The 23906-nt window shown below is 54.0% G+C and overlaps 1 protein-coding gene across 1 annotated transcript in view; it reads left to right on the top strand.

The window, feature by feature from the left end:
• Positions 1 to 23906, top strand: part of PTPRN2 (protein tyrosine phosphatase receptor type N2) — a 595476-nt gene that overhangs the window by 96359 nt on the left and 475211 nt on the right. The window contains exon 3 of the mRNA XM_076006762.1: positions 4449 to 4562. Coding sequence (XP_075862877.1) covers positions 4449 to 4562 — 114 coding nt within the window. The remainder of the gene's footprint in view (positions 1 to 4448; positions 4563 to 23906) is intronic.

The following is a 23906-nucleotide window of genomic DNA, read 5'->3' as shown; positions in this document are numbered from 1 at the left end:
CAGAGGTCCCCAGAGTGAGGGCGCATGCATGGGGACCAGCTCGTCAGGTGGGAAGGGGCTTCCCAAGTGCGCAGGTAATGTTGGCAACAGAAAGGACGAGGCAGCACAGTCGCGGGGAGAACACGGGAAAGGGGGTGACACTGTTTTTGGTGGATAAGCGGTGCGTGGGTTTCTGTTTGCTGTGAGTTTATGACGTTGTAGCATCAGCAGCCTTATCTCACACAGTAGGTTTGGCAGTTGAACAGGTGTTAGAGGCACACATGTGTACCTGCGTGTGTCTGTACATATATGTACACACGAGTACACATGTTTTTGGTGGTGACCATGGCTGGCTATGGGGGGGGGCTGGAGAACCTGTTCCCATCTCTCTGTTTTCAGGCTGTGATTCTGTGGGTGCTCCTACTATGTGCACAACTTCCAGTAGTGGAATCAGGATCAAGGATGCTTGTGAAACGCCAGCTCTGGGAGAAGAGAAGGACCCGGATCCGGGTTCCGAGGGTCTCCCAGGCTCGGAGGCCCCAGCCTCTGCTGTACGGGGCCACGTGGCCATGTGGACTGGCGGGCTGGGTGGCGGGGCCACGGCGCGGGGAAACAAACAGGGAGCAGAAGGCAGCAGAGCGTTCACAGGGGTTCTGGGCACCGTGAAAGTGGGGGTCTCTGGCGGTGAGCAGCTGGGGATACCGAGGCAGGAGCCTCAGAGGGCTCCGTGCAGGAGATGAGGCCCAGAGACGAGGAGCTCCAGGCAGCTGTAGGGGAGATGAGACCATAGGCCTGTGGGGCGAGTCGGGCTGTGTCCCTTCTCGGGGGGTTTTGGAGCCGGGGCTGGTTAGACTTTGCTCCGGCAACTCTGCTGCGTGGGCCGCCCTCAGCGTCACGCCTGCATCTCGGTTACACTGACGCTGACGCTTTCCTGATTTAAGTTTCCTCTTTCCGTCTCCCGTCTGGTCTTTACTGTTTCCTTAGAAACTTCTCTGGGGTCCCGTCTACCAGCCAGGGACTCGGGGAGAACAAAGCAGCAGTTTCAAAATTCCGGCCACTGAAAAAAATCTACCAAATATATTTAGGAACGTCCTTGATTTTCAGTTTCACTATGAGATGTGTACCCACATCTAGGGAAATCCAGCAACTGTGGCCCCTTAAATTAGGGAGTGTGGTGGGGAACATGTGTGCAGGCTGTGGGGTCTTCCAGGCTCTCTGCTCTGGTCATGTCACGCCAAAAGGCCTTGCTAGCAATTATTTGTTAGAATAAAGGACACGCGTGCTATGGTATCCTTTCAACACGGCGAAGAGATGAATTTCTCTGTTGAAAAGTGCACTGGATGTCACCACGCCTGTCACAACGGCCACATACGGGCACCACGGCGCCAGAGCCGCCCGCATGTGAGCATTGGGGCTCTCGCTGCCGCCGCAGCTGCCGTGCACCACGGCCTGGCAACTTCCTGGAACTAAACATGCTCTTCCCGTGCCGTCCCGCAGCCACATTCGTTGGCATTTACTCAGAGGGGTTGAAAACTTTCGTCTGCACAGAAACCTGCACGTGGACATTCGTAGCAGCTTTATTCACAATTGCCGAAGCCTGGCAGCAGCCAGGATGTCCTTGGGCAGGTGAGCAGGTAAACGAAAGGTGCGTCCGGACGATGATGTTATTCAGCACCAAAAAGAAAGAGCTCTCCAGCGGCGGGAGGACTCGGGGGAAACTGAAATGCACGTTGTCGAGTAACAGAAGCTCGTCTGGATAGCTGCAGGTTCCAGCTGTAGGGCACTCTGAGAAGGCCAACTGTGGGCACGGTGACAGGTGACAGACCAGGGCTCGCTGGGGGTGGGGGAGGGAAGGAGGAGCAGGCAGAGTTCGGGCACACAGGACACGTGTCATTGTCCGTCTGTCCAGACCCACAGGTTGTGCAGCACCAGGAGGCCCCAGGGGAGCTGTGGGCTGCAGGTGGCGACGTGTCCACGTGTGTCCACAGACTGATAAATGCGCCCTCCATGGGGACTGGCAGGGGGCCGTGTGTGTCAGTGTCCCTGGGAAACCACTGTGCCTGCCACTCAGTTTTCCTATAAATCTAAACTGCTGTGAGAAATAGTCTATGAGAGACACCCTGGGGACGGCGTCTGTCTCCACCAGCCTGGGTGTGAGAGAGAGTCAATGGTTAGTTTATTTCAACTTTCAAATAGCTAAAATTACTAGCTAAAACTAATTCTGAAAGTACAAATAGTGTTTTTTGTTTTTTTTTTTTTTTTTTGGAGACAGAGTCTCACTTTGGTGCTCAGGCTAGACTGAGTGCCATGGCGTCAGCCTAGCTCACAGCAACCTCAAACCCCTGGGCTCAAGCAATCCTCCTGCCTCAGCCTCCCGAGTAGCTAAGACTACAGGCATGTGCCACCATGCCTGGCTAATTTTTTCTATATATATTAGTTGGCCAATTAATTTCTTTCTAGTTATAGTAGAGACGGGGTCTCACTCTTGCTCAGACTGGTTTCGAACACCTGACCTTGAGCAATCCGCCCGCCTTGGCCTCCCAGAGTGCTAGGATTACAGGCGTGAGCCACCGCGCCCGGCCACAAATAGTGTTTTGAACACACACGTATATATATATTTTTCTATATATGTCCTAAATACACGTTTGAAAGAGAGGCTTTAAGAAAATCTAGAGAATGTATGTATAATATTGTATGCAAGAAGCCAAGTTTAGAGAATGATGCTCTTATGTTTTAGAAGAGAAATAATAGATTTTTGGAAAGTTCCAAAATCAATAGGAATCGTCTTTGGCCGTTTTTCTTTATGAAAACCTGAATGACGTCGAGTGTCCTTGGGAAGGTGACTCGGCCCCTCTTGCCCCGCCCCGGCCACTCCACTGGGGGCAGCTCCTGGGTCACCTGCTAAGGCGCATGGGCGCCAGGCCAGCTGCGGTGCCAGGCACGGCCTGTCACGTCCGTGCAGACGTGTGGGGTGTTCGCATCGCAGGTCAGAAGGCTCTGCTGGCTCCGGCTCAGGTCCGTGGTCTCTGGTGAAGCCCAGCTGGGAGCCCAGAAACCCACTTCTGTCCTCCCATGGCCTCCAGGCCTGGGCCTGACATGGGCCTTGGGCTTCCTCCCTGCGGGGCACGGGGGTCGGGCCATCCTAACGTGTCGCCTGGTTCTACTTTGCAGGGATTGCACCGGAGAAATAGAATAAAAATCCTAGGTGTGTTTTCAGCAGGTCCTTGTTTTCTCTCTCTTGCCCTCCCCCATGCATGGAGTTCTCCGTGTTGGACAAATTGGGGGGCAGGGACTCCGTGCTGCTGTCAGGCACCCAGCGAGGACAGGGACGCCCCACCCTCCCCTGGGGCTTTGTGTGGCCTTTGCGCAGGTCTCAGGAGTGCCTGGGACAGAGGGCTGTGCGTGTGGTGGGCAGCGCGGAGGGAGAGCCGCGGGAACCCGACCCCCCAGGCATTGTGCGCCTGTGGGAGCAGCTGGCCCCGTCCTCCCTGTGCTCCGGCCGTGCGCAGCCCATGGAAACGCAGGGCGCTCGCGGCACTTAAGATTATTTTCCTCTGCTCACGCGGCCCGTTGCCTGAGCGTACACGTAGTATCAGGCTGGCAATTACCGAGCCGCCCCGGCCCTGCAAATGTGTCTCTGCTAATTAAACTTGTTGCATCTGAATGGCTTCTTCAGCCACCCTGCGAGGAAACTGTCGTGAACAATAAAAGGAGCCATTCTCCCCTCCACTGCGGCGCAGCTGCCGCCCTGGGCGTGAGGCCCGGCCTGAATCGGCCTTTTGTGAGCACCAGAGAAGGTGATTTGAATGTTTGAAGCCCCACAGGAAGCTTGTCTCAAAGTGAACAATTCACAGAGTAAAGACTAATTAGGGCCCAAATTAATTAGAAGGTGTGGCTTGAAAGGATGTTGATGAGCAGAGTCTGTCACTGCAGACAAACGGGACAGAGCTAAATGAATCCGCCTCCGCCTCGTGTTCCCGCGCCCCCTCCCCTCCCGCCCCGGAAGGCCTGGGCCCCCCACATAGCCGCGAGAAAGACCCACCGCAAATCCTGCAAATCCTCTCGGTTTCTGCAAGTTAACATTTATGCGTCCTGGGCGTGGTGTTTTCCGTCGGGAGACCTGGCCCCAGATGTCACTGACTTTAATTTTTGGTGCCCAAGTGGTCAGGAGCAAGTTTCACACCAAAAATGTGAAGTTACAGATCGGAGGGTAGGCCGGGAAAAGGGGAATGGAAGCGCTCGGACCACGCTGGATCCGCGTCCGTTCTCTCTGCTCCGTGGTGTGTCTCCCGTGGGCTCAGCTGTTTAAAGCAAATCGCCACCTGCAAGGGCTCTGCGTCCCGACGGGTCCCCGAGGCTGCCCACAGCTCCCCGACAGCGCGTCGGAACGTGCCGTGGGGCCCTGGGGTGTCTTCCTGCTCTCTGCAAACACGGTGTCATGCTCTCTCTCTGCCTTCCTGTCCTCACAGATGGCGTGTTCGGAAGGTGCCAGAAGTTCCCGGCAACAGACGTCCACCGCTACGAATTGTCCCCAGGGGCTCTGCAGCACCTGAGAGGCACCTGGCAGAAGCTCTCGCGCACAGGTAGGGCGGCTCCCCGCACCGGCGCTGGCAGAGGCTGCGCCACAGGGCCCGGCCTCGGGTGGGGAGGAGCGAGGAGCGGCTGGTCAGCGGGCTGTGGCGGGAGGGCGGGCAGGTGGGTGGAGGGCCCTCACTGTGCTGGCTCGGCTGGGAGGCGCCGGGCCTGGGCCTCACAGGAGTCACGGTTCTTCTCACACTGCAAGGAGGAGGGCCCAGGCTGCCGCGGCAGAGGTGGCTGGTGTGGGGCAGCCGGGATCGGGGCTCCCCTTGGCCTGACCGCATCCAACTCGGGTGCCCTGAGAAAATCCACCTCTGGCATCATCGTGCGGTCTTCATTTTGCAATGTCGTTGCCAGAGATTCCTGGCACCTATGTCCCAGGGTGCTACGAAGGCAATCTTGTTTTACGCAGGGTGAGAAGGAAAAAGGAAGGCAATTTTAAATATTATAATAATTTTTAAATCATATGGAATTTTTTATACACACAATTCGTATCCTGTGTAATGGTATCATGTGTGTAATTTGTAACATGGAGCCAGTTACTCGCCCCACACCTGGCTCAGGACCTGCATGATCTGCCCGGGGGGAACCCGGCCTGGCGGTGGGGCCAGGGGATGGCGGTCTTGGGCTGCAGCCCGCCTGCGTTTCAGGGCCACTGCGCTCTCAGGCCCCACGAGGGCCCCACACGGAGTCTGTGGCCCAGCAAGTCAGGGGATGCGGCTTCCCTTGCTCCTCCTCTGGGGAGTCCGCAGTGTGCTCTGGGCAGTTCTGCAGGATGAATCGCGTTAGTTCTTTCGTGTCTCAGCCGGGGCGCACCTGTCCCCCAAGAGCCACCCACATGTGGAGGCTGAAGCAGAACCGCTGGGAGACCCCCTGTGTGCTTGCGAGAGGGGCGTGTCCCGCAGAGCTGTGGAGCCAGGTGACCTCTCCCGGGTGTCATCCTCAGGGCCTCGGCTGTGGGAGGAGGGCGTCCTGCGGCCCTTCCCCAAGAGAGGACAGGACTCTGAGCATCCTCATCCCGGCGGACCTGTGCTCCCTTGCGACGCCCGTAGCTGTGACAGGAGGGGCAGAGTTAACCGTGTGAATGTTGCAAAGAGTGAAACATTAACGCAAAGGTAGTGACGCGCCTCGCCTTAGAGCATGAGGGGACGGGACAGGGAGCACGCCACCGTACTCTGTAATTCCACGTGCACAGCGTGCTCGTGTCAGAATGAGGAGACTCGTAACCTGACAGCCTGTCGATACCCACCTTCCTCGCTGCACGTCCCAGGCTCCCCTTGCCCTCAGTGAGGAATCCCGCCGCGGCTCACGCCCGGTCCCTTGCCAGCAGGGTGGGGGTGTGGACCTTCCCTCCTGCCTGTCCCTGGCGTTCCCGCCTGAGTTGGGTCCTCAGGGCCTCTCAGGAGACGTGGGGTGCAGAGAGGTTCCTCGAGTTCCTGACGTCGCTCTCTGGAGCACCACTGTGTGACCGCCACTCAGGCTGCTCGGACGGTCGGGGTCGCTCCTGTGTCCCATGAGCCCGCCTTCCCCTGCGGATGCAGAGGCTCGGGAACTCCCAGGTCAGGGCGTCACTGCCGTGTCTCCTGAGGCCGAGTTGATCCCTCTGGACCTGAGACCCCCCAGGCTGCAGAGTCTGGAGGACTTTGCAAAGTCTGCAGAGTACCCCAGGGCACAAAGTCGGGGGACAGGAAGCAGTGACCTTCCTTGTGGGCACTGGGGGTGATGGTGATGGTGATGGCGCCTCCCTGTCCCACCCCTGCTCCCGCCCTGCGAGTCCTGGCTGTGCAAGGACGGCCCAGGTGTCGGCAGTGAGCAGAGCGCGGCAGCCTCCTGAGAGCCTCGTCCTAGCCCGTAGGCATCGCTGCCCGGCCGGCGCCGCAGCTGTGGCCTCAAAGCCTCCCCTCTCTGACAGCCCAGCTTCCGGGCGAGGCCGGGGATCCTGGGTGTGAGTCTGGCTGCACTTCCTGGGCTGCCAGTGAGCCCCGGGTCAGAGCAACGCTGTGCGGGACACCGTGACGCGGACATGGTAATCTGTGAGCACACGCATGTGGCTGTGGCAGAAGCACCGTGTGCAGGGAGGCAGATCCACCCCGGAGTGAGTGTCTAATCCAGGAGGGCAACACGCTGCCTTTCCACGTCGAGGTGGTTCTCTGCATAAACCCGCCCAGGCTGTCTGGTCACGTGGGACGGTGCCACGCCGGGGTACGGCACTGCTCTCTGCTTCTGGCAGACAGGCACGCGGTGGTGAGTGGAGTCCGTGTCCCTGAGCCCAAGCGTGACCTCCATCCATGCCGCCATGGCCTCTCTGTCCGTGAGCCCGCTGGCTGACGACAGTGGTGGCCGGGGAGGGAGGCCGAGTGGTGCCCGCCGAAAGGGCCGTCCTGCCTACCTGACTGCAAAGATCCTCCTCTGCCGAGGCCACCCCTTGGTGAGCGTTCACGTGGGACACACACATCTGGCACTTTGCACCTGTTGGAGAGGTCTAATGTATCTCTTCCCCAGATGTTCTCATCACTAATTTTCCAGTCGGGTTTCTGCTGAGTTCCTAACCGTCCCACCGAAGCCCCGCCCACGGCGCCGTAGCCGTCCACTTGGACGCAAAGTTTCCTGCAGACCATCTGCCGGCAGGGCCTGAGCCCCTGGTCCCAGCGTCCGTAGGGGATCATCCGTGTGTCCGAGCTGCAGGTGGGCAGGAGGGGGCATGGAGCAGCGTGGGCCAGGGCACCTGGGGCACGTCCTGGTGCAAACCTTGGGGTCTTCAGGGCCCACCGAGCCCAGTCCCCTGTGCAGCCCACCCTTGCTGATGGGTGATGTGTCACGTCCCTACCGCAGTGGGTCACACGGTGACTCCGTGGCCCGAGCTCACGTGACTGGTCTTTCTAAGGCCCAGTAGCGGAGCTCCCTTTGCCGCTTTCTGCGTCTGCAGCGATTTCTGGCAAACGGAGGCTCTGGCCTCCCGGGGCCACACTGAGGCTGGACGGGCCCGTTCCCAGGAAAAGTGGGTCTCGCTGAGCCCCTGGCTGGGGCGCTGGGGCTCTGCGTGGCGCCGAGGAGGGGTGGTGGAACAAAGGCTGTGGGTGACTCCTCTACCAGTGCTCCTGCTGCGTCTCGCACAAAGCACAAGTTCAGAGGGAAAATCATCAGCTGTGTCAAGTCACTGACAGCCGCGCATGGACGGAGACGCGGAGCTGCTCGAACAGGGCCCTGTGTGACTCGTGGGCTGGGAGCCCTGCCCTGTGCGCTGTCCCCGTCCCGTGTGCCATCCCCGACCTGTGTGCCGTCCCCGACCTGTGTGCCGTCCCTGTCCCGTATGCCGTCCCGGCCCTATGGCTGTCCCCGTCCTGTGTGCTGTCCCTGTCCCGTGTGCCATTCCTGTCCTGTGGCTGTCCCCATCCCATGTGCTGTCCCCATCCTGTGTGCCGTCCCCGTCTGTGTGCCGTTCCTGTCCTGTGGCTGTCCCTATCCCGTGCATTGTCCATGTCCTGTGCGCTGTCCCCGTCCCGTGTGCCGTCCCTGTCCCGTGTGCTGTCCCTGTCCTGTGGCTGTCCCCGTCCTGTGTGCTGTCCCCATCCTGTGTGTTGTCCCCATCTGTGTGCCATTCCTGTCCTGTGGCTGTCCCCATCCCGTGCACTGTCCATGTCCCGTGCGCTGTCCCCGTCCCGTGTCTGTCCCTGTCCCGTGTGCTGTCCCCGTCCTGTGTGCCATCCCCAGCCACTGGGGCAGATGACGTCAGGGTCTTGGGCAGTTCGCTTTAAGCCCCCCCTTCAGGGGCTGTGGACAGAGCCCGGTGTTGCAGGACTGGAAAACCCCACAGCTGATCTGTCCCTTGTGATGACAGTCCTTTTGCGTTTGTCGCTGTGCAGTGGACCTCGGTTAGCGAACTGGCTTCCTCGCTGACCCACATCTCAATTTCAGAGGCTTTCTCCGTGGTTCACAGTGACAGAAATTGCCCGCTGCCAAAACATCCCTGGTGTCCTCGCGGAACACGAGCATTTTTAGCTGTCAGACGTTGGGAGAGCGTGTTTCTTGGAAAAGGAAAAGGGGCTGTGTTGCCTGCCTGGCCCCACGAGCCGTGCGGCGCCGTGTTCTGGAAAGGGCCTTTCTAGGACAGGCCTGTAATTTGCCACGACTTGACAACTGTTCGTCAGGCCGGGCAGAGCACAGGGAAGCCGGCCTGGCCCAGAGAGGCTTCCCGGGGAGGAACTGAGAGTTGGGGGGCAGCTGCCGGGGAGCCCCGACTGTCAGCTGCTCTGCCCGCAGGGGCTCTGTGTGGAGGGTGGGAAGGGAGGAGGAGGAGGAGGAGGAGGAGGAGGTGGAGGGGTGGGGTCAGCCTGCAGGAGACTGTCGCGCGGGGTTTGAAGGTCAGACGGGCAAGACAGACTGAGCCTCAGAGGGGTCAAGAGATACTGGGGCCAACACGGGTTGGAGGACATGGCATGGAGGCTACTCGTGGGCGCACAGAGGGACCTCTCCAGCCCTGCTTGTCGGGGGGCAGAGGCTGAGCTGGGGTGCTAAGCTGGGCGTGGGGAAGCCCCAGCGTGGCCGCTTGCTCTGTGGGGTGGTGCCAGGCTCCAGGCCAAGTCCCGCTGTGAGCTGGGTCCTGACGCCCTGCAGGGTCTGCCTGCGTCTCCCGGACCTCCCGGCACCCCGGGCCTTCTCTCCAGCCACGTGCACTCCTCACTTCCTGTGGCCAACCGTGTCCTTTCCCCTGCGCTCTCCCTGGTCCTCGTGAGAGGTGAGGCAGTACCCGCGGCAGGTGCTCCTGAAGGAGGAGTCCATTCGCCCTTCTCTCTCGCCTTCTGCTCCTTGTCCTTCTGGGTGGGGCCAGGAGAACGCACCATGCGCGGTTCACGCGATTAGGTCTTTGGCTGCGTGGGCTTCCAAGACAGAGGGTGACACCACGATGCTACGGAGTGTTTCCCGCACGATCCTTCTTAGCTTTCCCGCCCACCCAGGCAGAGTCGCCGGCGCTGACGCCACTTGTTCACACCGCACTGCCACGAAGGAGCTGGCGCTGCCGTGGTTCCATTCCTCGGAAAACTGGAAGTTGTTGAGCAGAAACCCATGTCCTGCTCAGGAAGTGGCCGTGGGGATGGGGCCATCGCACCGGGAAGCGAGATCCACAGAACTTCGTGGAAGCGGCGGTGTCTGAAGCACGGGCGTTCTTCACGCTGATTTATTCCTTGTGTCGATTTCTGCATCTGCTGAAGCTGTCGGGGACGGTCCGTCCGGCTTGCACAAGGGAGGAAGGGCCCGGTCTGGGCTCCCAGGAGGCGGGTCCAAAGGCCGCAGCCCTGCTCTGGGGACAGAGCCATAGGTTTACATGCACAGAGATGGCGTTTCCTGACAGCAAACGTGTTTTTCTTGCTGTTACTTAACCGACCTGACTTCTAGCAGAGGCGTGCCGTGGAAGTGACATTGTATTATAACTACTTCCTGTCGTGACTGGGGACACCCAGACAAAGCCTGTCACCCGACGGCACATAGAGCACAGTGGGTCGCCATCTTCATCCCTATGGTTCCCTGATGGAATTCCAGGGCAGAGATGTCCTCAGGGAGGTGGCACCATCGGCCAGGCGGGACCCTCAGGGTGAACCTAACCAGTCTCCTCCGATTGCTGTGGGAAGCCGCATGTTTCAGAGTCTCGTGGATTTATGTAGGACCTCAGCACGGTGGGAGGAAGAGCATCACCATCGGCTTGTCCCTTTCCTCATGGATTCTGGGCCCGCCTGGGGAGGCAGTCAGTGCCCTGAGGCGCTGAGCGCCAGATGGGAGGGAGGAGGAAGGTTCCGGACATGGCACTGAGTGCCCCAAATCCCGCCAGCCTGAGTGCCGGGCAGGGCTGGGAGTTCACGTGCCGCCACCAGCAGCCCTCAACCCACAGCTCACGGGAGTCGCGCATAAACCCTCCACGGGGTCGGGGCGAGGGCTCTGTGATGGCGTGAACCCCAAGTCCCCACACTCTGCAGCCCCTGGTGTTGGCTGCTGGGCACTCAGCCTTCACCGCTGCCGCTCCCGACCCCTCCCGAGGAAAGGGCCTCTTGCAGGGAGGCTGGTGGCCCGAGGCAGGGCCGTGACATGGCTGGGCCCCTTCACTGCTATGTGGGTTTGGGGGTGCTGTGCACTGACACTGTGGGTGAGCGGAGCTCTGCTGGCCAGGCAGGGGAACCAGCCTGCAGCTGCGACCCGGTGAGAACACGCCGCTCTGACCGTCCCCCTCCTGAGTGCCGGGGGCGCCTGCCAGGCAGCTGGGGGTCGGGTTCCTGAGAGGGGACGGCACCGGGCACCCGTCCCTGACCCTCTGGGGAGAGCTCGTGCCCAGCCCTCGGAGGGAGGGGCGCGTGGGTCACCGACGACAAGACTGGCAGGAAGGAGAGGATGTGGCTGTCCCGCGTGCCAGCCAGTGTCCAGGGCAGGTGGGGCACGTGTGGACAAAGCTGACACAGCGTTTGGGCTGCTCTTTGGCAACAAAAATACTGAGTGAGAATCCTTCCGTTTCTGGTTATATGCTCCACATTGTTGTGTCTGTGCACCAGGAAAGATGGTCGCACTCATGTCACATGTATTGTAACATGTCACGTGTATTGTAACATGTCACGTGTATTGTAACATGTCACGTGTATTGTAACATGTCACGTGTATTGTAACATGTCACGTGTATTGTAACATGTCACGTGTATTGTAACATGTCACCTGTATTGTAACATGTCACGTGTATTGTAACATGTCACGTGTATTGTAACATGTCACCTGTATTGTAACATGTCATGTGTATTGTAAACAAAGTGGAAGCAGCCTGAGTTGCGTCAGCCGGGGGCTGGTTAGCGCCACACGTGACCCCGCAGCGGCATCCACGCCTGCCGCGAGCGTCATGTGGAGCGAGGAAGCGAGGTTCCGACAGAGTCCCTGCAGCAGGGGACTGTGCGAGTTTACGACAGAAAGCCCACACCGCATGTCGTAGAGGCCCATACACGCGTGCTACATGGGACGCCAGACACGGTATTGGCATGGCTGTTAGCTCTGGAGGAAGACTTGCATCCAGAGAGCAGCGCTGGACTGTGTCTCAGCTCCAACTGTGTCTCAGGGACAGCGTGGTCACTACAGGCTGTAGGTCAGGTCTCGTAGTCTCAACATCCAAGATTCAAAATGCTCCAAATCACAAACATTTTGAATTCCAGTGTGGTGCCTCAAGTGGAGAATTCCTCACCTGACACCTTCGCTTTCTGATGCTTCAGGGTGCGCAGACTTTGTTTCGTGCACGCAATTATTAAAAATAGTGTGTAAAACCACCTTCAGTTATGTGTATAAGGTGTATTTGAAATGTAAATGCATTCTGTGTTAATACTTGGGTCCCGTCCTGAAGACATCTCGTTGTGTATATGCAAATATTCCAAAATCCGAAACATTTTTGGCCCCGGCATTTTGGATGAGGGACCCTTGTGTTGTTTTGTCCCTTTTTGTATGCACATAGCATTTCATAATAAAGACGTCAGAGAGCAGGAAATCGTGAAATAGATAAAAAGAAATAATGGCAAGGAGGAGAACACAAAGGAAAAACCCTCCAGTCCTTTGCAAAGACTTGGAAAGCAGACAGACCTGTTTGACCAACTAACAAAGGGTGTAGATACGTGATTATTGGAAAAGAGAGGAATGTCACTATAGGTAAACTGAGTTAAAAAAATCATAAGAGAATACTATTAATGACTTTGTTCTAAGAAATTTGGAAAGGAAATTACGGGGAAAAAACCACTATAAACCAATAAGTGACCCAAAAGGTATGAAAAACTTGAGTAGGTCTATACTTGTTGGAATATGCGTATATTTAAATAAAAAAAATGGTTTTGTAATGTCAGTGAGAGTGGTCCGCATTCGTGGTAGGAATCTATTCTGTCCACAAACCATCCTACTGTGACATTCCCCAAGTACACGTGGGAGGAAACTTCGTAATTGGGATATACGGTCAAGCAGACTAGCGTTATTTTAAACACGTGCATGTGCGCATGGTGATCTTATACTCTGCAAAACTACCGTCGGTTAACATTGACGATTCTCTTTTGTTTTATAAGAAACGTTCTGACTGCATTTGTGTCTAAGATGGTATTCGCTGAGGGCATGTCCTTAATGACTCTGAAGGCCCCGTCTTTACTGGAGGGTTTTTTAATCAAAGGAGAAGTAGGTAATAAATGAAGACCTTTCCCTGGAAAGATGCCGCTGTCTGTAGCATAGAACGAAGGGTGGAGTTAAGCACAGCGTCAGCGGAGCATTGCGGAGACAAAAGGACCGACTTGGCAACGTTGTTGACATGGCAACGGGCTGTTTCACTCTGAAAGTGTCTCTGGCAGTTCCTTTGAACAAAGTTCCTTTTTCTTTCTCTTTTTATTTTTTTAAAGGAAGATTTATTTGACAAGTTTCACTTAGCGCAATATACCTAAGAGGAAATCACAATACAATGAAAGATTTAAATCAAGGCCTTAGAATTTCGTAAAAACACCAAGACCAAAATCCTAAAGTATTGGTATTGTGTCTCAAATTTCCCCATTAACTTAAAAAAAAAAGCTTAAACTTGGGTGCCTTACAGGTTATTAACTGAAACTAGAATTAACAAACATGCCAAAATGTTTCTTCGGAACGGACCCCCATGCTGCTCCCACCGGACAGAAATACTGAAAGCCAAGGAGCTGGCAGCCACTTCTGAGTGCCGATCAATCTGAAATGAAGAGAAAACAGTTCTGCAGTTACATAGAAAGTAGGATCGATTTTTAGAAGCTCGTCCTAAGCTCTTTGGCGTCCGGACATCAGGGGCTGCTCACACGTGCTGTGCAGCCCCCTGGGCCTGTTCTGAGGGTCCCCAGAACTCCCACCGCCTTGTCAGCAGTGGAGTCGGCCTGTGAGGCACACGAGCGACGGCAGAAAGTCCACGGAAAGACGGGAGGAAAAGGGAAAAACACCACATTTTATTTCCCAACAAAAGCACTACTAAGTTCTAGGCGTTTTTGCAGGTAACGTCACCAGCCGGTCAGTCCAGCCCTAAAGGACTGAGAGTCCAGGGTAGGGTGTGGGGTGGCAGTTACTCAGCCAATGTTTACATTTGCTGGAGGAAAATGGGCATAGGTTACAGAATTTTTAAGACTAGACGACAAGAAGCAGAGAGAAGGAGCCAGATCGGCACTGTGGGGCTGCCTGAGGACCTCCTGGTGACACTCCCAGAACCGCCCTGAGTGCCGAGGACTGAGCAGGAGGTGGTGGTGGAGAAGAACTCGGGCGAAGCTTTCCTTTGTGATTTCCTGCCAAAGCTTCTCAGACACTCACCACAAGCAGCCCTCGTCACTCTTTGGGCCTCCAGAGAAGCAACAAGCAAACCGCCTCGAGTACCCCCCAGAACCGTTGCCGTGACCTTTGCTCTTGACTGGCCACGCCCTCCTCCTGGTGCCACCCCTGTGACTGTGCTATGTCTTCAGGGTCACGCCGGGGAAGCCACATCCTGTCTCCTGTTACAGTTCTTAAAAGATGCACTTCAGGGTGTGGGTGCCACTGTTTAAACGTCCACGGAGAGCCCGCTCCCGTCAGCTGCCCTGGGGGCAGGGCTTGCACCTTGGCATGGACGGGGTGCTTGGCGTGGCTTCTCAGGCAGAACCGTGTGAGCCGGGCCAGCCCAGAGCCTGTGGCGTTGGCTGTGGCTCCTGCTGTGTGTCGTGGGCCCTCTTCAATCAGGCGCGAACGAGGAGTTTTTCTTGCAAATGGATGATGTAGCAGGCCTGCTGCTGCAGCTTCATCTTCAGTGTCATCTCGTCCCTTAAAACGAGTTGCCCATTTGTGAACTGCTGATAGGTTTGGGGACTTTTCCCCATAAACCTTGCACAAAGCACCATCAACGATTTCACCATTCTCCCACCCCAGCTTAAAGTTGGGATGTTCATTCTTCCGTTTTAGCAGAATTGATGTTGCAGTGGCAGGGCCCTTCTCAAACTGCTGCCCTGTCCTTCCAGCGCCCCGGACTGGATCCTGCTCAGAGGCCTCATGATGTCAGTACGAGCTAATTTGTACGAGCAAACCATTTCTTAACTCCCTGCAGTTTTCTCCTTTCCACGAGCTTTTGAAGACCCCTTGTATATCTTTCAGTGTACAGATCTCGCATTTTCTGTGGTGTTTGAGGACTCTCAGAACATCGCCCTCTGGTCATGTCTGCTGGTCTCTCCCACTGGTCTCTCCCTCTGACCAGCCCCCCCCCCCAAGCCTGCCCTGTTCGCAGGGTTCTCCAAGAGCTGTGTGCGCAAAGCCGTGGTCCTCCCTGGACCCAAGTGGGCGGCTGGCGTGGAGCTCTGTGGACACATGCAGCACGGTTGGCCTGGTCTGCTGCCTCGGCATAGACCGTCAGTCTGTGGGATGGGACAAGAGGGTTTAGACTATTCAGCACAAACTGCTTTTCCTGTTTGTTTAGCTAACTAACCATCTCTATCTACATGGTATCTGATAATGGGCCAAAGCAAGTTGGAAAGTGCCAGTTTGATAGTTTGCAATCAGACATTAATGAACAAGGTCATTCTGAAAATGCAGCCTGGTGCCCGGACAGGCAGCATTTAGCAGATCCCAGTGATGGTGGTGGAGCCAAAGGAACGGAAATGAAGCAGCCCCACTTCCCGGCCACCTGTGCCCCTGTGTGCCCTCACGGCTCCTTCCTACCTCGCAGTGTCCTCACTGGGGGGCTCCTCCCTCCCTCACCTGCGTGACCGCAAATTCTCTCTGCTCTGCCCGCCTCGCTGTCAGGTGTGTATGTGTTGCCGCAGCGTGATGTCCATGAGGAGCCGACGGCTGGGAGCTGTGCCACTCAAGGCACAGTAGACGCAGGAAACAGAACTTCCTTCCTCCAGGCCAGGGTGCGATCAGCTGACACCCGAGTAAACCTTTAATTTATACGAAAGACTTACTACGAGCACAGATGCCAGGAACGAGAACAATGAGCTCTCGTGCAATTTCGTCACATTTAGGGCAAACCAAAATCAATCTTGTTTATATGTATTTCAGAAAAAAATTATTGTCTATCAGAAGATGCTTAGATATTCTCGTAGGTTCAAGAAATATTGCTAAACTATATGCAGCCATGCGCCACATTGCAGTGTTTTAGTCAGCGGGGGACCAGGTACGCGGTGGTCGTCCCACGAGATTATAACGAAGTTGGAACATTCCTGTCACCTAGTGACAGTGTAGCGGTCCCTAAAGTTGTGGCTCAGAGCATCACTCACATTCGTGGTGTTGCTGGTGTAAGCACGCCAACTGACACAGGATAGCAGATATTACTGGCTTACATGTCCACTCTCTGTCTATGTACACACATTTGTGTGTGTGAGAGACAGAGACAGGGTCTCACTCTGTCTCCCAGGCAGGAGTGCAGTGGCGTCATCACAGCTCACAGCAACCTCCAACTCCTGGGCCTCAAGCGATCCTCCCGCCTCCCTCCCCAGTAGCTGGGACTATAGGTGGTACACCACCATGCCTGGCTAATTTTTGTATTTTTTGTAGATATAGGGTCTCACTATTTTGCCCAGGCTGGTCTGGAACTCCTAGGCTCAAGCCATCCTCCTGCCTTGGCCTCCCAAAGTGCTGGGATGACAGGCATGAGCCACCGTGCCCAGTTTACACTTTTTTAAAATCATTATTTTACTCCTGCTTATAAAAAAAGTTAACTGTAAAACAGCCTCAGGCAGGTCCTTCAGGAGGTCCAGAAGGAGGGCTTGTTGTCACAGGAGGTGACAGCTCCGTGATTGTCACCAACGCAAAGCCCTCCAGTGGGACGAGGTGTGGAGGTGAGGACAGCGACCCCAAGCAGGCATAGGCCTAGTGGGCTTTTCCATTAGTTTTTAATAAAAATGTTTAAAAAGTAAAAAAGCCCCACATTTTTAAAATAGAGAAAAAGCTTATAGAATAAAGATATAAAGAAATAAAATATTTCTGTACAGTTGTATAATATGTTTGTGTTTTAAGCTGAATGTTATTACAAATGAATCGAAAAGTTAAAAAATATTAAAAAGTTTATGAAGTAAAAAAGTATCTTTTTAAAGGTTGATTTATTATTGAATAAGGAAAAATAGTTTTAAATAAATTTAGCGTAGCCTGGGAGCACAGTGTTTGCAAAGTCTGCAGCTGTGCACGGGGACGTCCCGGCCTTCACATGCACTCTCACTCACTCACACGCACTCACACGGACTCACTCAGCACGGCGTCGGTCCTGCGAGCTCCACTCGTGGTGAGCGTCCTGTACAAGGTGGCCTTTTTGTCCTCGGTCCCTACTTTCACTGTGCCTTTGCTATGTTTAGAGCTGTGTGACACACAGCCACTTACCACTGTGTTGCAGTTGCCTGCAGCACTCAGCACAGCAACCCGCGACACAGGTGCGCCACGCAGGAGCAACAGGCCACGCCGTGCAGCCCAGGTGTGCAGTGGCCGCGCCGGCCGCGTGCGTGCACGTGTGCTCCGCGACGTTCGCATGATGGCAAAATTGCCCAATTACACATTTCTCAGAATGCGTCCCCATCGCGGCGTTAAGTGACGCATGACTGCACCGCTCTTAGGTTTAAAACTAGATGGCTTACCTCTGAATGCTTTAAAAGCTTGCTTTTTTTCTGATGTAAACCACAGGCTTTACCTTTTAATTTTAAAGTATGGGGGTCGGGCAGACTCCATCCCTATTTAAAACTTAAAAAGCTAAAAGCTTGAGTCGGGGCACTTGTTAGCGTTAATGGAAAAGCCGCCGTGGGAGGCGGCTCCATCTGCTTTTGAACACCCCGGAGTGGGGCGGGCTTTGTTTAATAGAGGCTTCATTTCAGACACAAAGGGCTTTCGTCCTCAGGAGAATTAGATGTATCAACAGAGGAGGAAATTGAGACCTGCGGAAGCCTGGAAGCTTCCCAGATGGTGCGGAGAACCCTGGCATTTCTGAAAGGAGCCGGGAGGTGGGAGAGGCGTGATCCATTTGTGGCTGCATGGATGTAATCTTGTCTTCAGCCTCACTAAAAGCTATGTAGGTCATGGAGACAATCAGGCTTTTATTCTTTGAAATAATTCACATCACAGGCTTGTGTATTACTTGCCTTATCAAATAAAAGCCTTTGGACTCGTGTGGGCAGATAATTACAAATTGATGTCTGGGCCTCTCGTCTTGGAGATGGATTTACCCTCCTCCTGCTCTTTCTCTCCTTCTTTCATCTCTCTCTTCGGGAGTTAAACTTTCTTGTGATTCCGCGGAGTTGCGGTGGTGGCAGCTGGCCACGTGGGTAAATGGCAGGGCTTTATGAAGAAGTCACTTTCATTTGAAGTCAGGAATTGAGTTACAAAGTGCGGGAACATTGGTGCAGACAGAGACTTTCTTTTAACACCGTATTGAGCCCCTAAAAATTATTACAAATCAGAAACAATAAGTTGGGCAGATGATGACAGCGGTGCCGTCCGGCTCAGGCTAGCGTGCTCTGCTCTGTTTCTCACCGCAGGACTCTACTTTGCTTGCTCCAGCACACTTGGCATTTCAGGACGTAAACCACGTGGACAGATGCCTTTGTGTGAAGCCTTAGAAACCAGCCCAGATCCAGTTTACTCACCAAAACTTGGGGTCAGAGAACAGCTCCCAGAGCTTACACTGAAAAGTGCCAACCAGCCAAAACAAAATGAACACACTCCAGCAAGTGAGACCCTTCTCATTTCCCCACATCTGCAAGTGTGCGCAGCCTGCGTCACACCACTGTCTATCAAGGGAAGAGTAGGTGGCATCACAAACATCCCCAGAGTCCTCAAGTAGGAGAACGATCAGGCCTCCTAAATAATGCAAAGCATTAAGAGCACAGAGAGATTCACGTTTTAAAAAGTGGTGAGGATCAAAAAGTTGAACATTGGTGAATGCATCTTGGAAGTTGGGAAGTACGTATAAATGGCCGTGGTTACACCGCTGTCAAATGGAGTAGGATGAAGACCTTCGAGATGCCTCCTGCCACGTGGTTCCACACTTCCTCCCTGCCCAGAATGGAAACGCCCAGCTCTGCTTCCTGTTTTAGCATGCTGGACCTCCTTCTCCTCCTTGGGCAGAGAGGGCCCACACTTCATCCTTTGGTTTCTTAGGGGACCAGGCGCCCCTTTCCCTGGACTTTTTAAAGAGAGGCACACAGTCAGCATTGCTCAGAGACTATGTCAGCAAGGTGGCAGCAGGACTCTCCATTGGTTATCCGTTCACAGAAACTTCCATTTGAAAATCTATGCACAAAAATGCCTTCACAAGAGCTGAATAAAGCAGACAAGAGATCACAGCACCTGAGATTAGCACAAAAACAAGAAAAAAAGGTATTACAGAGAGTAGGACGGACAGTTCCACGTCACCCCTCCAGATCCTTGCAGCGCAATGTGGAGAGGTAGGCCCTCGGTGGGGGAAAGGAGAGGGAAGTGAGCGCCAGACTTGGCTTCAAACCCCAGAACTGGCCCTACCCCAGTAACACCCAGCACTGAGCTGGCCTCATGGGTCCAGACTCCAGGCTGGGACCGAAGGGCTGAGCCTCAGGCCTGTCCCAGCCCCAAGGGGAATCCTGCAGACCCAGGCCCCAGGCCTGCCCAGAGGATCTGGTCTGTGGGCCCACCCCACTAGCCCTGGGCTCTATACGCCAGCAGACCTAAGACTCAGGCCTGACCTGGTAGACCCCAGCCCCGAACAGATCCCCACAAACCTGAGCTTCAGGACCGTTTCCAGGGACCCAGGCTCTACGCTGGTCCCCAAGTCCCCAGGGTCCAGAGCCCAGAGTCTAGGCCCCCCATGGCTCCAAGGCCACCCTTACCCCCAGGCCAGCACCTTTGCTACTGAGGCACCTGGCCTATCTCAATGCCTGGCTGGGCCCTTCAAACTCAGGCATAAGGCCTCTCCCAGTGCCAGGCCTGCCCTAATGGACCCAGGCTCCAGGACCACCCCTGAAGACCCAAACAACAGGCCCACCCACGCGCTGACCCAGGCACCAGGCCCACACACCTGCTGACCCTGGCACCTGGCCAGCCTGCTTGATGACTCAGTGGCAGACGTTGCCAGACAACTGCCCAGAATCTCCCTGCAAGCTGACTGGTGATGGGCTTACTCAGATAAATAAGCCAGTATGCAGAGATTAGAGCAAATACCTCTTTAAGTGCTCAAACATCAATGTAAAGCAATAGGCAACATGATAAACCACAAGGACATAACATTACAAAAAGAACACAACAATATACCAGTAGCTGACTCCAAAGAAATTGAGAAATACAAATGGCCTAAGAATTCAAAATAATTGTTTTAAGAAATCTCTGTGAACTTCAAGAAAATATGGAGAAACAATTCATTAAAATCAGAAAAACAATAAGTGACCCAAATTAGAAACTTAATAGAGATTGAAAGTGAAAAAAAAATCAAACAGAAATTCTAGAGCTGGAAAATATAATGAATGAAATGAAAAATGTAACAAGAACATCACCAACAGAATTGATGAAGCAGAAGACAGAATCTGTGAACTTAAAGACAGTTTATTTGAAAATATATAGTCAGAGGAGAAAAAGTAAAAGAATAAAAAGGAATGAAGAATAATTGTGGGATTTAAGGGACAGCATTAAAAGAACAAATATTTGAGTTCCAGGTGTCCAAGCAGGAAAAGAGAGAGACAAAAGGGGTTGAAAGCTTATTTAAAGAAATAATAGAAAACTTTCCAAATTTGGAGAAAGATATAAATATCTAGGTGTAGGAAGGTCAAAGGTCTCCAATGAGGTTAAATCCAAATGAGATGACACCGAGACATATTAGAATCAAACTGTCAACAATCAAAGACAAAGAGGATCCCAAAAGCAGCAAGAGGAAGAAAGCAAGTCACGTGTGGGACATGTGATACCCCAGACTTCCCAGTGGAAACCGCAGGCTGGGAGGGAACTGAATGACAAAGTGACGACAGAAAAAAAGGGCACCCAGGAAGACTGCACCCAGCAAAGCTGCCCTTTAGCAATGGAGAGGAAAAGACTCCCAGACAAACTGAAGCTGAGGAAGACTGTCACCCCAGACCTGTCTTACAGGAAATGCTAAGGGGGATTCTTTGAGCTGAGAGAAGAGAATGCTAATTAGTAACATGAAATCATACTAAAGTACAAAACCCACTGGTAAAAGTAAATACGCAGTTAAATTCAGAATACTCCAATACTGTAATGGTGGAGTATCAATCACTTACATCTTTAGTATGAAGTTTGAAAGACAAAAATATTTAAAATATAGCTACAGTAATTTTTTAAAGGATATATAAGAAGATACATAAGAAGATATAAGAAGATATAAATATAAGAAGATATAAATTGTAAGAAGATATATATATAAAGAAGATATATATATAAAAAGATATATATATATAAGATATAAATATATAAGAAGATATAAATTGTGACATTAAAAATTTAAATGGCGGTGATTAACAGGGTAGAGTTTTTCTTGTGATCAAAGTTAAGTTGTTATCACCTTTAAATAATTTGTTATAATTGTAAGAAGTGTTATGTAAGCCTCATGATAATCACTAAGCAGAAACCTATAGTAGATACACAAAAGATGGAAAGTAAGGAGGCAAGTGTACCTGTGGAGAAATCACCTAATCGCAGGGAGGACAGCAAGAGAGGAAGAAAGGAACAAAGGATTTACAAAACCACCAGAAAACAACGAACAGAATTGCAGTAGTAAGTCCTTACTTGCCAACAATCATGAATGTAAGAGGATTAAATTCCCCGATGAACAGACAGTGGCTGGCTGGATAAAAACCACGACCTAAGCGTGTGCTGCCTACGAGAGTCACGTCACTGGTAAGGACATGCATGGGGAAGGTGCAGGGAGAAAAAGGGTGTTCCACCAAATGTAGATAACAGGGGCAGGGGCAGCCATGCTCATGTCAGAGAAAACAGACTTTGGGTTAGAAACTGCAAATGAAACAGAGAAAGCCACTATGTAATGGCAAAGAGGTAAGTCCACCAAGGAGACGAAACGATTGCACATATGCATGTGTACATTCGATACATGTCATATGTATGACCTCATTATATATGTGTCATATACATGCCCTCAGCACCAGGGCACCTGGTACATTCGGGAACATCAGTGGGTCTGAAGGGAGAGCTCGGCTGTCACGCAGCGATAGTGGGGTTCTGCACCCCGTTTTAGTAACGGGGAGATCGTTACAGGCAGAGGGTCAACAGGACGCGTCAGACTTGAGCTGCGCCTCCAGACCAGATGGATCTGACAGACGTTGGCATGACGCCATCCAGTGGCTTCGGAGAGCACCCTGCTCAAACACACAGCACTCTCCGGGGTCGGTCACGTGCTCAGCCACTGACGCAGGTTAACACATTTAAGAAGATTCAAATCAAATCGAGCATCTTTTCCAACCACTGTGGTATGAGCTGGACACCAATAACAGGAAGAATTTCAGAAAATGCACAAGTACGTGGAAACTAAACAACATGATCCTTAACAGAGGAAAAATGAAAAAGGAAATTAAAAAACATCTTGAGACAAATGAAAATGTAAACACAACGTACCAAAACTTATGGGGTGCAGCAGAAGCGGGGCTGGCGAGGAGGGCGGGGCGCGCCGTGGACTCCCCTGACGGTTGTCAGGAGGTGCAGGAAGGGCTTGTCATCGTGGTCCACACCTCCGATCGTGGCCCCACCTGAGTGCAGATCCTCACTCTTCGCTGGCGTGGCGCTGGATGAGTCTGTGTCCAGGGCCGTGCCTCAGTGCTCTGTAGAACGTGTGTGCGTGACTCGCTTAGCTCGTCCCGCACTGAGCAGGCTGTGTGCGCTGCACACCGAGACTTGGGAGCAAAGCCAGCACGTAAAAAGGCTGTTTATCGAGGAAATGTGCCCGATGCCCGTCAGCCGTTGCCGTTCCTGTCTGGATTCTCTCACCTGCGACACTTGCAGCCTGAGACACACGGGCTCGGCCGGCGTCGGGTTGCCCTGTGGATGGCAGACCCTGGCCACGTCCATACAAACGTGGCACATTGCACATGTGCAGGTGTGTGAGAGTGGAAGGGCGTCGGTCCTGGGGGAAAGGTGAGGCTGAGCACACAGCTGGGAAGCCGCTATTTGAGGCAGCCTCGATCGAACACGTCGCTGGCCGACCAGCGGGCTGCCCGGGTACCTGCCGTCCCGGGTGTGGCGTTGAAGGTATCGGTGCTTCTAGAGAGGTGCGTGCCGCGCACTTGGGTCCCAGGTCTCCACTGTTTCTGTGTTTCTGATGCTCAGAAACTCTTGGGGGAGGGGCTCGGCAGCTTCCAGTTGCAGGGGTGGTGTGGTGGGGGCTGGTGACACTGGCAGTGTCTCTTTTCAGCTTCAGGGCTCATTGCAGGGGTGCGGGTGGGCTGACATCTGGTGTTGAAGGATGAACCTCTTCCGGGTGCGTGGACCCGCTGTGACCTAGGCAGGCAGGCGGGTAAGGCCCCTACTGTCCTGTCTCCTTCCCGTCATGGGGGGGCATGTGCTTGTCCCCCACCCACAGGAAGCCACCAACCCCAAGACTTGGAGAGTTGGCATGCCCCTCCCGCTGGGGGGTCCTTCTGGGGAGCCGCACCCCCCGGGTCTGTGGCCTTGGTCGTCTCAGCTGCTTTGCTCCCCGCCCCCCACCTCCCAGAGTGACTTCATGGATGCGGCAGCTCTGGATGGACGGACAGCTCAGGCCATGGGCGGCACTCGCTCCCTCAAAGCTCGTGCTCCCCCTGGTCCTTGGAGCTGCCTGAGACATGGCTATGCAGGAGTAAGTTTTTCTGTGACGGTGTTGTCTGGCTAAATACTTGTCGGCCTGCTTGCTGTGGTGAGTGCAGAATGAGGACGTGAATGTGCCACATGGGTTTTCACGTGTGTCATCGGATGGGTCTCCCCTACATCTGGGATACTGTTGCTGCACCCCCTCTTCCCCAGGTGTTTTCCTCCTGAGAGTCCAGGGCCTGCGCGTGGGGGCTGGGGTGGAGTGTCAACCCTCTGTGTCTGGCTGCCGTGCTGGTCGAGTCAGCTGTGCTGTCTTGTCCCCACGCCCATTGCTGCAGTCAGGTGTGCAGGGCCAGCTCACGAGCTCCGCCTGGGGCCGGTCTCCGGCTCGGCCGTGGATTCCCAGGTGCACACGGCCCCACCTCCCAAGTCTGCGCACTTCTGCATGGAGGCCGAGCTGGTTAACTAGCTTTTATGCTCACTGGGACGCAACCACTGTGTGTTCTCAGAGACATCTGCTTCATCTTAGATTTCAAAACTAAAACACACTTTTTTGATCTCACTTTTGGTAAGTCAGATTTTCACGACAGCAGAAAAAGACAAGTTACTCAGCTGTTGGTTTTGGATCT

Source organism: Microcebus murinus, chromosome 9, assembly GCF_040939455.1.
Source record: "Microcebus murinus isolate Inina chromosome 9, M.murinus_Inina_mat1.0, whole genome shotgun sequence".
Classification (NCBI taxonomy): Eukaryota; Metazoa; Chordata; class Mammalia; order Primates; family Cheirogaleidae; genus Microcebus; species Microcebus murinus.
This window is presented reverse-complemented; position numbering and strand designations above follow the sequence as displayed.